At 39.9% G+C, this 17047-nt stretch overlaps 1 protein-coding gene across 7 annotated transcripts in view; it reads left to right on the top strand.

The window, feature by feature from the left end:
• LOC125460360 (ERC protein 2) overlaps positions 1-17047 on the top strand; it is a 1111380-nt gene that overhangs the window by 541545 nt on the left and 552788 nt on the right. For all 7 annotated transcript variants that reach the window (XM_059649888.1, XM_059649889.1, XM_059649890.1 and 4 more), the window contains one exon: positions 9139-9299. In XM_059649888.1, coding sequence (XP_059505871.1) covers positions 9139-9299 — 161 coding nt within the window. The remainder of the gene's footprint in view (positions 1-9138; positions 9300-17047) is intronic.

The raw sequence follows: 17047 nt of genomic DNA, 5'->3' as shown, positions 1-17047 counted from the left end.
GTGCAGAAGGATCCAGATGGCTTTCATGTAAAAAAAATGACAACTCTAGAGGCACTGAAATTCACAGCTATTAGCATCAAGTTTGTAACTTGCACTATTGTTGATCAAGCAAAGACATCACATTTGATTTCCATCACTCTCCTTTACTCATCCTGATTTTTCATTGACATCTTATAAGTGAGATGAAACCTGAAACATTTTCTAAAGCTCAGCAGTATCGCACTGCTTAGTTCAGTGATATCCTTAGTGTTGCTGACATTATGCAGAGTGATCAGGTCAACAAAATTGCATGGTCTAAAATCTAGCTCTTCACTGGCACTCCATGTACTACCAATTCCTTACCTTTTATAAAAGGACTATTGAAATAAATGATCCCTCACGAGGTGAATTTGGTTTGTTTCATCCTTGTACGCATAAAAATAACCTTGTCTGTTTCTTTCCCATCTTTGCAAATGTGGTAGTTTGACACTATAATATTAATTTTTGACAAATTTAATATTTTTGACAAAATTAAAATTAAAAAATAAAATCATTGCTCAACAAAACGGGTAAGCTAAGGGACAATGAGGGAAAAAGTTGTTTTGTACGAATGTGCCATCTATTTAATTTATAATTATTAACATACCCCATGAACAATTTGCACTTAATATAAGAGGGTATGTTAGTACAAGATCAGAGGAATTTGTAGCTGTGTGAGCTTTTCCAGGAAATTTTTCCAAATGGGGGTGGTTTGATAATTCCAGTCACACAATGTTACGTAAACAAATGTGCATCACAGAGCAGTTTCAGATAATCTCTTTTTACTGACGAGGTTAAAAATGCAGTGCAAATGGACATTAATGGCCAGCTAAGTTGCAATAAAAGCTCGTAAATTCCTGGAATAACTGCTTTGGAATAAAAAAAAGCACTTACAAGTTTGGGACCTAAGTTTTGAATTATGTAATTGGCATTGTGCTTAAAAGTGTACATACATTTTCTTTGGTATGGATGGGATTGTGCTTGAATTATTTTAAAATAATTAAATCAGTATAACGGGAAATAAGTTCTAGCAGACTGAATGTTGTTCTCTCTCAAAAAGTCATCACTGCATTATCAGTGCTCAAGTTCTTCACTATTTCAGGATCTGATTCCAGAATAGAGAGAAGAACAGAAGTATGAAAATGAAAGCCCTAAGTTGCCACATTTGAGATCTTTCCTTCGAAACATTTTTGGCTATGTTTGCAGTCCTTTATCTGACTATATGCGCTGATATTCAATCTTAAATAGGATAAATTTTGTCATTCCTCAGACATCAGTCATCTTACTCAGTGTATAAATCATAAAACAAGATCTGAATTGTCCCTTGTTCAGTCCAAGTCACCATCTGTTTTGTGCAAATATAAGAAAATGACACACGTGATCTAAACTCAGTGAAAAGCAACAGAGCTTGATTTTATTGTTACTCAGTTAGATCACTCACCTCTCCCTTTCCTCGTTCCCTATACCCCATTTTCTCCCCGGCCTCCTCAATGTGTTTTTCAGAGAGAATAAACTTCTAATCTGTTGCTGATTTTATACTACTTTGAATTCAGGGGGCACAAAGTTTCCTTCCCAGCTCCACCTAGTGGTAGAGCATTCAGACTTTTTGATCCCTCCAAACTCAAACACTGCCCCTAGACTCCTTACTTCTCTACTCACCTTCTTCAAAACCCCACTCCTGCACTTAATTGCTTCTCACACCTGTTTCTTCCTGCAGTGAAACATTTTAGGCTATTTAATGTGTTAGAAGTGTTGTATGCATACACGTGTTTTGTCATGTAGAAGTTATATTGTTTGTAAGTTAATTGCCCCAGAATTAACTGTTGATATCTTGGACAAAAGTGGTGACTAACTTTTAGTTGTCCCATACCTGAAACCTGGCTAACTTTTACAACAAAAGGTTATTTAAATGAATTAACTTATTAAGAGAAGCTGTGCAGAACAGCATTTTCAGCCCTAAAATAGCCAGTTGCATGCACACTGATTTTTTTTTGGCTGTTGCTGTAACATTAAGTCTTCTATGTCGAAAAAGTGACGCCTTTCTAATATTTGGCAATCCTTCTCCTCGTAGTGAATCATGCTGAATTGGGACCAGAAGTTACAGTCGAATATTATCTGTCGGTTTAATCCATAGATAATCAGAAAGGTTAAGTGTGGGAAAATGCCAGATTTCACCATATGTGCAATTACACCCATTTCCAGAGTGATCAGTTTCTAGCAATGAGCAGTGGAAAATCTAACCTTTTCTCCCCCCTCTATATCACAGGGAATGAAGTTAATGTTAGCACAACTAACACCCATATAGAGATTAATTAATTTACACTCGCAAAGAAAGAATCCATACCTAGAAGCGATACTGAATAGTACTTTCACCCACTGTGATTGCTTAATCCACTGCCCTAGATTTTGCAGGCAGTTGAAAAGCTTCAAGAAGACTGTTCACAAAGATATTGTGATGTATACTTCTCTTTTCAAGATCTAAGTTTGAATCCACTGCCGAGTTAGGTGATCTCCAGGCATGTGGCAACAATGATGTTATCAAGCAGGGTAAGTATCCAATCACATTGAAGTATTCCCACATAAAACCAAATAGAAATTTTTAAAAAATCAATTTCTTCAATTTAAATGTTCACAGATAGCAAAATAAATGGGACTTCAAAATAAGGCAGAAGTTAAAACATCAATTTTTTAGTAGTATGAAGTATCTTATTTTGGCAAAATTTGACATTCAACAATCTAAAAGTAAAGTTTCTTTAAGACTAGTGAGGCCATTTGGTGGTAATTATTAATGTAGTTCCTCATTTAAATCACAGTTACCCCACATTCAATGAGGTGTAATTTTTTTTCAAGAATTCTTCCATGAGACTGAGGATAAGAAGTTCTCACCAGTTCAAAGATTTCTAATTAGTTAGAGTTCAGGTCTCAACAACTGTACCACTGATAAAGCATAGACTCACACTGCATCTTCTGGATTTCCACATTTAGCTGCGCATGTGAGTTCCTGGAGATACCAACAGTTTCAGAAGACTTTGGTACTGCAAAATTACCACTTTTTTTCCAAATTGTATTCAGCATGGGAAATGGTTTCTCACCACCTGGATTTAAATTAACCTAGCAAGAGTTGATTTCATCCAAGAAAGAATTTTACACATTTTAATGTAGCATAGAAAATGAATTTTGAGCTACAAAAATGATTTAAATTACCTGTTTTCATTGATTTTACGTTATGTTTGCTTTCAATAGTTAATGAACTTCAGCTGTGGAATTTAAATAAAAGTATTCCACTTTCCAACTAAAGAAACATTAACAATAAACCTCTTCTTCAGAACATAGGGGCATTCACTTTGGGGCAGAATGCAGCACAGTAAAGCTGTATGTACCTCTGGGCATGTGGCTATGTTGTCATCTGATTCTGATGCAGTTTGTGAGATGTTCCAGCTGGGAGGAGCCCTGACATGGTAGGCATTCACTGTGAGTTGCAGAAGCAATGACACTCAGGACATTATGACATCATACAGCTCTATCAGCTAGTATAACTCCCACTTACCAGATTTGATTGAAATTCAACAAATTTCAACACAAAGTTTCAAAAAAAAATGTCATTTTGCTGGAAGATGAGTACTGCAACAACAGTACTTAAAGAGCATGTCAACAAATTTTTCACGAGGTGCTTTTTTATGGGGTTCTGTTCACCTGATGTCACGGTATGTTTGTTCTTTCCTTGGAGTTGTTTTTTGAGGGCTGGTATTAATAGATGAAGGGGCACAAAAGAATATCCGATCCAGGTATAGGTGGCCTGGTGGCATTTTGTCTTGATCTACAGCATGTACAGGAAATGAAGCTGAGGACGCAGAGAGGAGGAGCAGGGTTTTAGACAAAGAACCCTGCCACCTAGAGGCGGCTTGTCGACACAAGGTCTCTCCATCCCTGCAAGAGCCATGTCTTATATAATTCAGGTTCAACACAAGATGGCCACTTGACTGGTGCATCTCCATCAACCCAACCCTGGAGCCCTTCAGCAGGGAGAAGATGGACCTTCTCATGACCTTCAAAGTATTCCGTTTATCATAGCATTGGGGAGATCACAGAGACAAAGAAAGTTCATCTTTTCAATGATGTGAGGTCACGTCTTTGCCAGGGAATTCGGATGATGGAGGATGCCTTTGACTGTACACATTCCTCTGTAAATCCATATACCAATGTGCCAACAATGGTGAGACCTGATAATTGACAGAATTTCCATTAAAAAGGAATGCAATTCCCAGTTGCCACCATCGATAAAAATGGACTGTCCAGCTGGTGGGACCAACCCATCAAAGATGGCAGCACACCTTTTGAGAGAGGGTGTTCCTGATGAAATCTGATGGTAATTGGTCAGACATGGGCAAGGCTACCTGCTGATCAATACTGGCCTCCAACCCCACCTTCGCTTCGCTGATGAGTCAGTGCTCTTCTTTGTTGAACACTAATTGGAAGAAGCACTGAGGGTGACAACGACACAGTCTGAATGTTGGGATTTCATCAGATGTCTTTCAGCAAGAATAGCTCAGTGTCACCACTGCTGAGAGAGTGGCTGGGCCCAAAGGACATACCTGCTTAACTGGGCCTATGGCAGATGGTGAAGAAACCAACAAGAGGGAAAATCTTCCTTCACCTTATTCTCACCAATCTACCTGCTGCAGGTGCATCTATCCTCAATAGTGTGGGCACTAGCAACCAATACACAGTCTAGAGATGAAGTCCCTTTTCACATTGAGGAATACTCTCCTTTGTGTTATATGGCATTGCCCAATGCTAAAAGGTATCGATTTTGGGTTTAGCTAAAATAGATCTATCTAGCTACTCAAAACTGATGTCCATAAAGTGCTGTGATGCAGAATTATGTACATCCGTGATCTGTAACCTCACTGCCTCGCATATCCCCCATCTACCACTATCATCATGCCAGAAGATCAACCTGGCAATTTCAGGAGCAGCACCAGACATATTTAAAACTGATGTATCAACCTGGTGAAGCTACAACATAGATGTACTTTCATGCCAAGCAGCATTGACAGAATGAAACGGCTATCTACGGAGATGGATAGTTCTGAGGCACGAACAACATAGAAGCCAGTCTTTGGTCAGTTTGATTTGCTGCATGTGATATCGAGAAGTGGGTGAAGTTGGTGGACACTGCAAAGGTCTTGACAACTTTCCTTCAGTGGTACTGCTGACCTGTGCGGCAGAGGTGGTTCTACCCTAAGGCAAATAACCCAAATTGTTCTAATACGGCTACAGCACTGGCATCTACCTGGGAATGCGGATAGTTATCCAGGTATGGCATCAAGGAACCTTTGCAAAACTGTAGGCAGTAGGAATTGGAGAAAACTGGCTGGAGTTATTCATACTTACTGCAAAGGAGAAAAATAGTTGTGATTATTCATTGATTGATTGGTGGAGATCAAACATTCCAATCCCAGACCATCACTGCAGGGTCCTCTAGGCTGTGTCAATCCCAATCATCTCCAGCTGCGCCATCAATGATATTCTTTTCATCATGAGGTGAGTAGCGCAGATGTGCAGTTATCAGCAAACAATGTTCACCACCATTTTTGTGACTCCATAGATATTGAAGCAGTCAAGCTAATGTACATCAAGACCTGAACAACATACTGGCTTGAATTGATAAGTGGTAAGTAATATTTATGGCACGCAAGTTTAAGCCGATGTCCATCTCGATGTGATGGAATCTAGCTGTCTTCTCTTGGTACGTATTTGAATTAACATTGCTAAAGCCCCATTATTATGTGGGTCTAGGGATTACAATTCATTAGAATCAATCATGTAAATATTGTGCTGACAAGAAGAACACGTCTGGAACTCTGTAGTGAATAATTTGCCTCCTGACACCTGAAAGCCTGCCCACCATTCATGAGGAACTTCGTGAGAGTGCAACGAAGTACTGTCCGCTTTCCTGGATGAACGTATCAATGTCACTCACAACAAGGCAGCCTCCTTGATTCGTATCCATCCACCATCTTCAACATTCATTCCCTCCACCATTGTTACACAGTGGCACCAGTGTATACCATCAACAAGAGGAATTGCGACTGTTTCCTACACTTTCTTCAACAGTGTCTTTCAAACCCACATTCTCCATCATCTAGAAGGGTAAGGACAACAGATGTGTAGCTCACCACCTGCAAATTTCACTCCAAGCCATACATCACACTATCTTAAATTGGAACTATATCACTGTTTCTTCAGTGCCATGGAGCTCAAATTCTGGAATTCCTTTTCTAACAGCACTATGCATATTTCCACACCATGTGTACTGCTACAATTTTAAAAGCAAATTGCCACTATCCAGCTACTCAAGGTTCAGTTGAGGGTGGACGATAAATGCTGGCCTGGCCAGTGCACAGTAATTTTTCATTAATACCTTCAATCAACTGTGCCAACCATCTTTGGCCCTACAACAGGAGCCAGAGATTGGCTTACTTGAGATTGTAGAAAGCTGATTATCAACCTCTGCCATCCGATCATACATGTGGCACAAAGAACCACAGAGCCTTTTAGTAAGTTGTCAAGCAGGTAATCTGCTATCTCAATATCTTGACACCATTGTTTTGGAAGTGGCACTGTACACACCAGAGTGGGTCGTGAAGTTTCTGGTGATCCTTCAAAAAATTACCATTGATGTAGAAATCCAAAGGTTCTCTCAGTAGAGATGAGAAGGCAAAAGAGTTAATGGGAATAAGGCATTCCAGATCTGTTGTAACCAAAGGAACAGAGAGAAATTGGTCGATCAGGCTTAAGTTTAAGTGAAATAATTTCCTCATGTCAGCGTGGCTATTGATGTCCACTATTGCATCCGTTGAGGGCGTTCAACCTTTTCATGGCTATCAAATAAAAAAAATCACCATTTTAAAATCTTCAATAACATTTTATTCTAAAACACATCCAGTTGTAGAAATGGGAATTAACTACTCACTCTTGTGGTTTCCAGTGGTTCCTGTACGTAGCCGAAAAACATAATCTGCCATTACCTCCAAGACAGACCACAACAGGAAGAGACAACATGGCCAGACTCATTAATCACCCTACAACACATCAAAAACACATCAGAGATGACTGCAAGACTACTCAGGCCCCTAGGTATCGGAGGGGTCCACAAACCGACAACCACTCTACGACATCTGCTGACAAATGTAAAGGATCCCATACCCAAAACCAGCAAAGCCAGGATAATATACAACATGACATTCAAAGACTGTGAGAAACACTACACTACACTGAAAGTAATAGCAACCACCCCAGCAAACCGAGGCATATAAATAGCAAGTGGGACATAAAACCAATGCTTCATAGGAGGCACACTGATGATGTTACCCAGCAGGTTGATGAAGCATTTGCAATCAAACACACCGGCTTGGCGAACATGTCTACAATCTCAAACAGACTGCCTTTACAAGCCAGAGGCTTGGTTAACACAGACTAGCCTCTCACCCTATTAGGGTCCAAGCCTTCCACAGTCCATTGCACAAAAATGCACCATGCTTATGCAGACTGAAGATAATTTGTGTCCTCATCTCCCAATCCCCCACCTGTATGTTGCTATGTGTAGCAATCATGTAAATAAAGAAGTGGATTCCAGCCCCCGAATAACTTACCGTTTAATTTCAGCTCTAATCATCCGAGCTAAGATTGCTCATCCTTAATTAAAAAGCAGGTAGCTCCAAATTGACCTGTTGATCTTTTTATGATCAAACCACAGCTTTTCATGAGATCTGAGCCATTTTTCTTCAAACCTCTTGACAGTTGAACAAAACTGGTATAAAGATGGAAAAAAATCCAACTATACCCACACTCCTCCTTACATTGGCATTGATGGGCCCGCTCCCAAATGTTACATACTAGGCAACTATCTAAGAAAGGAAAAATGAGTTGGAGGAAAAAGTTGTATTAAATTACTGAAATAATGTGAATTTCATTGTCTTCTAAACTTACAGCTAACTGATATTAGTTGCTTTCTTGTGTTGTGTTGTGATTAAAAATCCCAAGTATAGCAAATAGGATATACTCGCTGATAGTGAAACATAATAGAGATACTACCAATAGAACTAAAAAGTAACGTATATAGTATTGATGTGAATTTGGTGCCCTTTTACAAAAGCATATATTGTATGTCACTATTATATCATTTAGGCCTATGTTTGTACGTGCGCTTTTGTTTTTTTTTCCAACAACAAATATTTTAATGTCATAGGAACCAAGTGTTTTCAAATGGGTCACTGACGATGTTGATGCTTATTGGAAAATCTGGGCTACTTTTAATTCAGAAAAATAAAAGACCATTAAAACTCAGCAGTAACGTACTTGATTGTATTATTGCACAAAGTCTAATTGCTCCCTCCCTCCACCACCATATATGCTAATTTGGCATAGTGAAAAAATCTTTCTTTTGGGTTCTGTAAGTGAATGAGCTGTGATAATCTTTATACAGAAGGCTATCTATGTATGATCCAATGAGAGAATTCTGATCTTGAGTGTTTTGAATAGGATTTAGTCAGGCAATATTAATTTATTTCTGTCACAGTTTAGGGATCAAGTACTCAAATTTATGCACCCCATGATTTACAAAGTATAAGATAGCCAGATTCATTCATTGTTTTAGACAATGCAGAGCATTTACACTTTGTGGCTTTAATTTAATATGCAGCAAACTGCACAGAGCTACATTTTAATAGCGGAATCCATTGCTTGTAAATCATAAGTTCTCCTTCATTTATAAAACACCATATTCTCTCTCTCAACATTAATTACAAAGGAGACCTTGCCAACAGTCAGTGACCTGTTGCCATTTTTAAATAACTGTCTGTGTTTTTCTGAAATTGCTATTATCTCAGTGACTGAGATTTAAATGTAGTTAAGCTAAAATAAAATTAAGGTCAGTTGAGAAAAGTTATAGAACTTCACTTAACTGCAAACAAATTATACCAGGCTGAACAGTTAAACACACTCATTTAAGATGACCAAATGTCATGGCATCATTACTTTTGATGAAGACTACAGAGCAATTTCTAATTCGTAAATTTAAGAGGTTATTTGAAGTCTTGCTGTGCTTTTATTTGACAGTTAGAAGAATTGATGGCCACTCTGGAGAAGACAAGACAAGAACTGGATTCCACCAAGGTCAGGCTAACCTCAACACAACAATCTCTTGCTGAGAGGGAGGCACATCTCACTAATTTACGGATAGAACGGAGAAAGCAGCTGGAAGAAGTGCTCGAGATGAAGTAAGTTCTAATTGAAAATTATTTCTCTTAATCAGATTAACATTTTTATAGATTTCATTTCAAGGAATGAAAAGTGCTTGACAAGAATAGCTCAGTTTTGATTGGAGGTGAAATTTACAATAGTCTCTTCATTGTGATAATTTTATTTTCAGTTTTATTCCAGTAATTCATATTGTAGCGAAAATGAGAGATCATGCATGCTTTGGTCACTAAGATGGAGACAATCTATTCAACTGTCACTTCTGCTTCCCTTCCTTAGTCAATTGGGTCAAATTTCCCTGTAAGTTCTTCACCGAGCCTTGTATTTTTCTTGCAAAATCCTTTAGTTCCTGTATGTATCTCAACATAGCATCTCTAAGCTTTTCTAGTTCATAAAATCCACTCCACCTGCTCCACCTTTCAATTCTCATTGTGCTCAGAAAAAAAAAGCTGCAATTCTCTTTCTTCATTTTCCTTATACTATGTGCCTTTGGTGACCCCAAGGATCTTTTGTTGACCCCTTCCTGTTTCTCATCTGAATATACAACTCAAAGACATACCCACAGCTACCAAGAATACACATCCTCTCATCCACCTTCCTGCAAAAAGGCCATTCCTTATTCCCAATTTCTTTGCCTCCACCGCATCTAACCCTGAGATGAGGCATTTCACTCCTGGACATGCCAGATGTCCTCATTTTATCAAGGACAGAAACTTCCCCTCTATAGTGGTCAAAAATGCCCTCGACCGTGTCTTTCGCATTCCCCGCAATGCATCTCTCGCACCCTCTACCCGCAGTAACAACCAAAACAGAATACCCCTTGTCCTCATGTACCAGCCCACCAACCTCCAAATCCAACACATCATCCTCCAACACGTCCGCCGTCTGCAATCTGACACCACTACCAAAGATATTTTTCCCTCCCCACCCTAATTTGCTTTCCGGAGGGGACCACTCTCTCCGTGACTCCCTTGTCTGCTCCACACTCCCCTGCAGGCCCACCACTCCCTGGCACTTTTCCCTGCAGCCACAGGAAGTGCTACACCTGCCCCTACATCTCCCCCCACAACCCCATCTCACGCCCAAAGAAGACCGTCAACATCAAGCAGATGTTCACCTGCACATCTGCTAATGTGGTACACTGTATCTGCTGTTCCCGTTGTGGCCTCCTCTACATTGGGGAAACCAAGCGGAAGCTTGGGAACTGCATTTGCAGAATACCTACGCTCGGTTCACAACAAACAACAACACCTCCCAGTCGCAAACCTTTTCAACTCCCCCACCCACTCCTTGGACGACATGTCCATCCTGGGCCACCTGCATTGCCACAGTGATGCCACCCGAAAGCTGCAGAAACAGCATCTCATGTTTCACTTGGGAACCCTGCAGCCTAACGTATCAATGTGGACTTTACAATCTTCAAAATATCCCCTCCTCCTACCGCATGCCAAAACCAGCCTAGCTCATCTCCACCTCCCTAACCACTGCTCCACCTCAAGCCCCACCCCCATCTCCTACCTACTAACAGCATCCCGCCTCCTCGACCTGTCCATCCTCCCTGGACTGACCTGTCCCCACCTACGCTCACCTTTACTGGCTCCAACCCTGCCTCTTTGACCTATCTGTCGCCTCTCCATCTATCTGCTCCTTTATCCATCTTCTATCCACCTTCCCCTCTCTCCCTATTTATTTCAGAATTCCCTTCCCCTCCCCCATTTTTGAAGAAGGGTCTCGACCCACAACGTCAGCTTCGCTGCTCCTCTGATGCTGCTTGGCCGCTGTGTGCATGGAAGTTGTTAACAGACATGCAGAATCTTAGTTCATTTCTTTAGGGTAACTCAGCTCTACTGTGTTAACCCAAAGAAATGAACTAAGATTCTGCATGTCTGTTAGCAACTTCCATTCCTATCACACATTATCCCCTAATACATGTCCTTTGTATCAATTTTGTCACGCTGATTTTCCACCATCAAGTACTGGGTGAGCAGAAATTTCCTGCAACTGAATATCGAAAAGAGTGAAGCCATTGTCTTTAACCCCATATTCTGCTCATCTGTGGTTGAACTTCTTAACCATACCTTTTTTACTTTTGGATTTGGCGATTTCAATGCTCCCTTGGCTAGCCTCCCATTTTCCACCTTTTGTATATTTGAATTCATCAAAAACTCTATTCCCTTACTCTCTCCAATTTCTATTCACTCTTTATTACTGTACTCATTTACCTACATTAGCTCACAGTCTGGAAATGCCTTCATTTTAAAATTCTTAACAATGTTTTCAAACTCACTTCCTAAATCTGCTCTCCTTCGCTTCAGCAACCCATGTTTCTTAATTGTTTGATTAAGCTTTTGATCAGCTGTTTAATGCTGCTTTGTCGTTTGGTGGCAAATTTGTTTGGGTAATATTGCTGTGAGTTACCTTGGGACGTTTTACTTCACCGCTATTGTTTTAGAAATGTTTTATTCTATTCGCTGAATTTTTACTTTGGTTGAAATGCTGTCATTCATTCTGAAAAATGCATTGTTGGTATTGTTAGTTTTGTTCTTATTCACAATTTGCAAGCTGAGTCAGTTACTGTTGTGTTTGGCTTAACTTAGTAAATAGATTTCTTGGTTGAGCTGGAGTTGCAACATAACTGCTTATACCACTAATCTGATATTGCTAAGAGAAAACTGCTGCAGTCATGTATGGTCAGTGGACCACTATTTTAATTAAATAGAATGACAACTCTTCAAGCATTAAATGTGTGAACAAATAGCTGTCATAATGCATCTAAAGCTATCTTATCTTCAATGTTTGCTATCACTGCAAAACTTTTTCTTATACATGTTTCCTAATAAAATTGAAAGGTATCATTGCAGTTTTGGTTAAACTGACTTGTCCTCCTTTGCTGAGATTGCATGAATAGTGAATTGCTGTGCCATGCTTGATTGTGCCATTACCATCAATTATCAGCCAGCCTGTCTAACATTGATTGGGATAAGACTTGTGACCATCATCATAATTTTCAAATTCAGTTGGTCTGTTAGATGATTAAAAGATTTGTGGAGCAAATTACATTCGACTGTTTTAATAGTGAAGTCATACAATTGTCAGAAGAATGCTTCAGTCACAGCAACTTATTCAATAGCTGAGCCAGCTAAGAATGTAAGAATAGATGCCAGTGAAATTAATCAGAAAATACTGGTTTTCAAATATTAACAGATTGAGGCTTCTGTGACTGCAAAAGACTTGCAAAATAAAAATTGTCAAGATTCATCTTGACAAACATGAGCTATATACTCTAATGTCAAAATAGTGCACTGCTGGTCTGAGAATTATACATAATATTTCACTTCTCAATTAATAAAGGCGTTGTCTTTTGCAAACTGGTAGAAATGGCCAGGCTCTTTTCAATATTAAATAAAAACTTCCTCAAATTTTATAACATGCCGAGAAAGTAGATAATCTGAGCCATTAATTTTTAGCCTGTTGTACTTGGCTTTACGATATTTGATAGCTGTGTGAACAATTGAGACACAATTGCATCTCAAGTTAGTTTTAATAAAAGTTCCAATGTGCTAAAACTGCATCATGTGAAAAGCTGTATCTTCTTTTAATTTACTGGACTTTTAAATTAATTATTTTATTTTCTGATATTCTGATCAGTGAAGTACGCTGGTATATGCTGAAATCATGCTACTTGAAAGTTATATTTTTCAAAAGGCCTAAAGAAACAAATAAAGCATTCTCCATACTGAACCTAGGGTATCATTTTAAGAAAAAGCTAGCTGCTTATTTTACAGGTACATGGAGGCTGTTATCCCATCATTAAGTCACCCTTTACGTACACGTGCACTGTACGTCAGCTTCAAGCTGGCTGGTCACACCAGTCACTAGACTGAGGAGGACTTCTGAATCTCCTGTTTGTATTGATCATCCAGGGTTCCCTGACCAGGTTAACTACCCTAATGAAGAGCCTCATAGTTAGTGATATCTACTTGGCCCTGGCTCCAATCACAACATTCCACACACCACTCCCCGCTTCGCAGTTTTCCAATCAATCATCCCTGAGTTTGCCGAATATGCACGCCCAACCACGTTAAATGGGCATCAGCAATCACCAGGAACATTTGAGCCTATGAAAGAATTCGCATAATCAACATGTAACCGAGTCCAGGGCTCACCTGGCCATTCCCACGAATGTGGGGGCACTGCCAGTGCTAATATTGTCCATGTTGCAATTCTCTGCACTGCGCCACCAACATGGCTATGTCAGCATCCAATCCGGCCTAGCAGATATAACTTCTTGCCAATGTCTTCATTTTGTAAACACCTGGATGACCCTGGTGGAGTTCAACCTGTATCTAGTGGTGACCTTTATTTGGGACAATCACTCTTCCTACCGATAATAAAGTGTTGTTGCATCCATTGTACCCGGAGTGGCTTCCTCTACATTGGGGAAACCAAGCGGAGGCTTGGGGACTGCTTTGCAGAACACCTCCGCTCAGTTCGCAATAAACAACTACACCTCCCAGTCGCAAACCATTTCCACTCCCCCTCCTATTCTTTAGATGACATGTCAATCATGGGCCTCCTGCAGTGCCACAATGATGCCCAATGATGGAACAGCAACTCATATTCCGCCTGGGAACCCTGCAGCCCAATGGTATCAATGTGGACTTCACCAGCTTCAAAATCTCCCCTTCCCCCACCGCATCCCAAAACCAGCCCAGTTCGTCCCCTCCCCCCACTGCACCACACAACCAGCCCAGCTCTTCCCCTCCACCCACTGCATCCCAAAACCAGTCCAACCAGTCTCTTCCTCCCTAACCTGTTCTTCCTCTCACCCATCCCTTCCTCCCACCCCAAGCCGCACATCCATCTCCTACCTACTAACCTCATCCCACCTCCTTGACCTGTCCGTCTTCCCTGGACTGACCTATCCCCTCCCTACCTCCCCACCTATACTCTCCTCTCCACCTATCTTCTTTTCTCTCCATCTTTGGTCCGCCTCCCCCTCTCTCCCTATTTATTTCAGTTCCCTCTCCCCATCCCCCTCTCTGATGAAGGGTCTAGGCCCGAAACGTCAGCCTTTGTGCTCCTGAGATGCTGCTGGGCCTGCTGTGTTCATCCAGCCTCACATTTTATTATCTTGGATTCTCCAGCATCTGCAGTTCCCATTATCACTTCTCTATGGGGATCTGATCTCGCTAGATCCAGAAAGGTTTCAGTCCTGGTTGTGATAGTCCTTTTGTTTCCATTGTCCGATATTGTCAGTAGTTGCCGGACAGGTATCCAGAAAGTTTAAAATCAGAGCCTCGACTAAGAAGATCTCCTGATTTGTTTTTGCTTTTTTTGCTTTATGTAACTTTTTTTTCTAATCAACCTGTACGGAGATTTTATTTCTCACCTCTGGAGCAGGTAAGACTTGAACACAGACCTCCTGGTACGGTGGTAGGGACACTACCTCTGTGCCACAAGAGAGCCGAATCTCCTGTTTGTTTATGTCTGTCAGCCAGGGCTGCCTGATTGGCCAAAATTAATCACCCCAATCAAGAATCTCATAGTTGATGAGATCCACCTGACCATTGTTCCCATCGCTACAATTGTATTTTCACATACTTTGTACAGCATCATCATCACTTCGAAACACTGTCAACCGTGGAAACAGATAATAGTATACTTCCATCTCAGTTTTGTATTTTTTCAAATATTCCTGATTGAAGTGAACATTTCTGTGTATTTTCCTGTACACCATCAAAATCTATGAATACAGCCTGTAAAAGGAAATAGTTGCAATTAGACTATTTTATGGTATAAAAAATGTTGTCTGTTTTTTTTTTTAGCTAGCTCATTTATAACACCATGTGTAGCCCTATTGCTGATCCAGACTGCAAAATTCAGATTCTGTTTTCGTGGAACATAGGAGTCAAAGGCAAAGCATTTGGATGTGGGTACCACTGGCATTTGCGTATCCTAATTTCCCTTTAACTGAGTGACTTGTTACATTGGTGGGGACAGTTAAAAGTCAACAACATTGCTGGGGGTCTAGAGTCATAAGTAAGCCAGACCACAAAAATGACAGATTTCCTTCCCTAAATGACATTAATGAACAGGTTTTTTTTTAACAACAATTACAGATAGTATTGTGATGATCACCACCAAGGACAGCTTTCAGTTCCAGATTTATTAACTAATTGAATTTAAATTCCATTAGCTGTGGTTCAGTTCCCACTGCAAAATTGGTGGAAATTAAACCCTGTTGCCAATACCTCAATTTAGGCCTCTTCGTCACTGACTTCAGCTCTATGTGACCATCTCCCCTCATTCCTAATTTTTCTATGCACAGGAACTTTTTGAACGCATTTTCCTCCTCACTCATGAGTCTTTGAGCTATTTATGAACAGTGCTTTTCAGGAGTTAAAAATTGCTGCAGTGTTTGACTTTGGCACAACTCTGGTTCGTTAAATCCAGCTCACAAACAAATCCTGTTCAGTAAATGTTCAAATATAGTGTTTTCAACAATCCATTGGTACCAGTATCTTTTACTAGACTGTAGACAAGTTAATGCCTGTAATAATGTCAATCCTAACTTAACCAACCAGATCATGTACAGTACTTATTCAGTGCTTCACTTCAACATAATAAATCCAAAACTATCAAAATGTTCTTTCTAAAGAATGTCTAAGCTTGAGTCTGTGATTTTATCTTGGTAAGAAACCACATAATTTTCAATATTTTTAAAACTGTAAACTGAAGTGCATGTTGGACTGCTATAACTGAAAGAAAGAGTTTTGCAAGTTTAAAAATTAGTGTTCCATTTTATTGAGCTGTATGATACAAAATTACTTTTTGGAAGCAGTAAGAGGGAAAATTCAACACTGAACAGCACAGGGAATGTTTTGATTTAAGGAAAATCTACCTGACAACAGCCCTCTGAGCTGCAAAGTGCTAAAAAGCCGTAGGCACCATGATGAGCAAAGAGTGGAAGAAATATCCTCTCTGTCTCTCTCTGTCTCTCTCACTCTCTCTCTCACACATTCTCCTGTGCTGTCTCTCGCACGCTCTTGCGTTCTTGCTGTTTCTGTCTCTTTCTGGGAAAAAGACAGAAAATCCAAGAAAATTCATACAAAAACATTCCTTTAGTCACCTGATCGCAATTAAATCGAATGACCACCTTAACCCTACAGACAACAACATATTATCATTGCAAAAGTCAAAAAGAGTGAGAGGAGAAATAAAGTTGCACTTTGTGGTCTAGTCTTTTGATCTTCAGAATTTTGTTTACCTTGTCGACATTATTTTTCCATCCATAGCATGCACCTTAAACCATTTGTCTTTGTTTATCTTAACTGCGATTGAGAGTGTTTATTTAGAGTTTTGAAAAGGTATAGTTAAGTTACATAAATAGAAAAACCTTTCTTTTCACTGATATTATTCAAGTTGAGTGTTTTACGATCAATTGTGTGTTTGCTTTACCTGTAACTGATGACAACCTGTTGTGAATTGCTTTTGTCTTGAGTAGCAGTCAGTCAAAAAATAGTAGTGTTTGGTAAACCAAAATGCTTCGGTAGTCTTCAGAGATAATGGGAACTGCAGATGCTGGAGAATCCAAGATAACAAAGTGTGGGGCTGGATGAACACAGTTGGGTTTGATTGAAACATAAAAGATAGGAGCAGGAGGAGGCTATTCAGCCCTTCAAGCCTGCTCTGCCATTCATAACAATCATGGCTGATCATCCAATTCAGTAACCTAATCATGCTTTCTCCCCATGACATTTGATCC

The sequence above is a fragment of the Stegostoma tigrinum genome, chromosome 11, assembly GCF_030684315.1.
Source record: "Stegostoma tigrinum isolate sSteTig4 chromosome 11, sSteTig4.hap1, whole genome shotgun sequence".
Classification (NCBI taxonomy): Eukaryota; Metazoa; Chordata; class Chondrichthyes; order Orectolobiformes; family Stegostomatidae; genus Stegostoma; species Stegostoma tigrinum.
The sequence above is the reverse complement of the archived record's forward strand: the minus strand, read 5'-3'. Positions and strand labels throughout refer to the sequence as shown.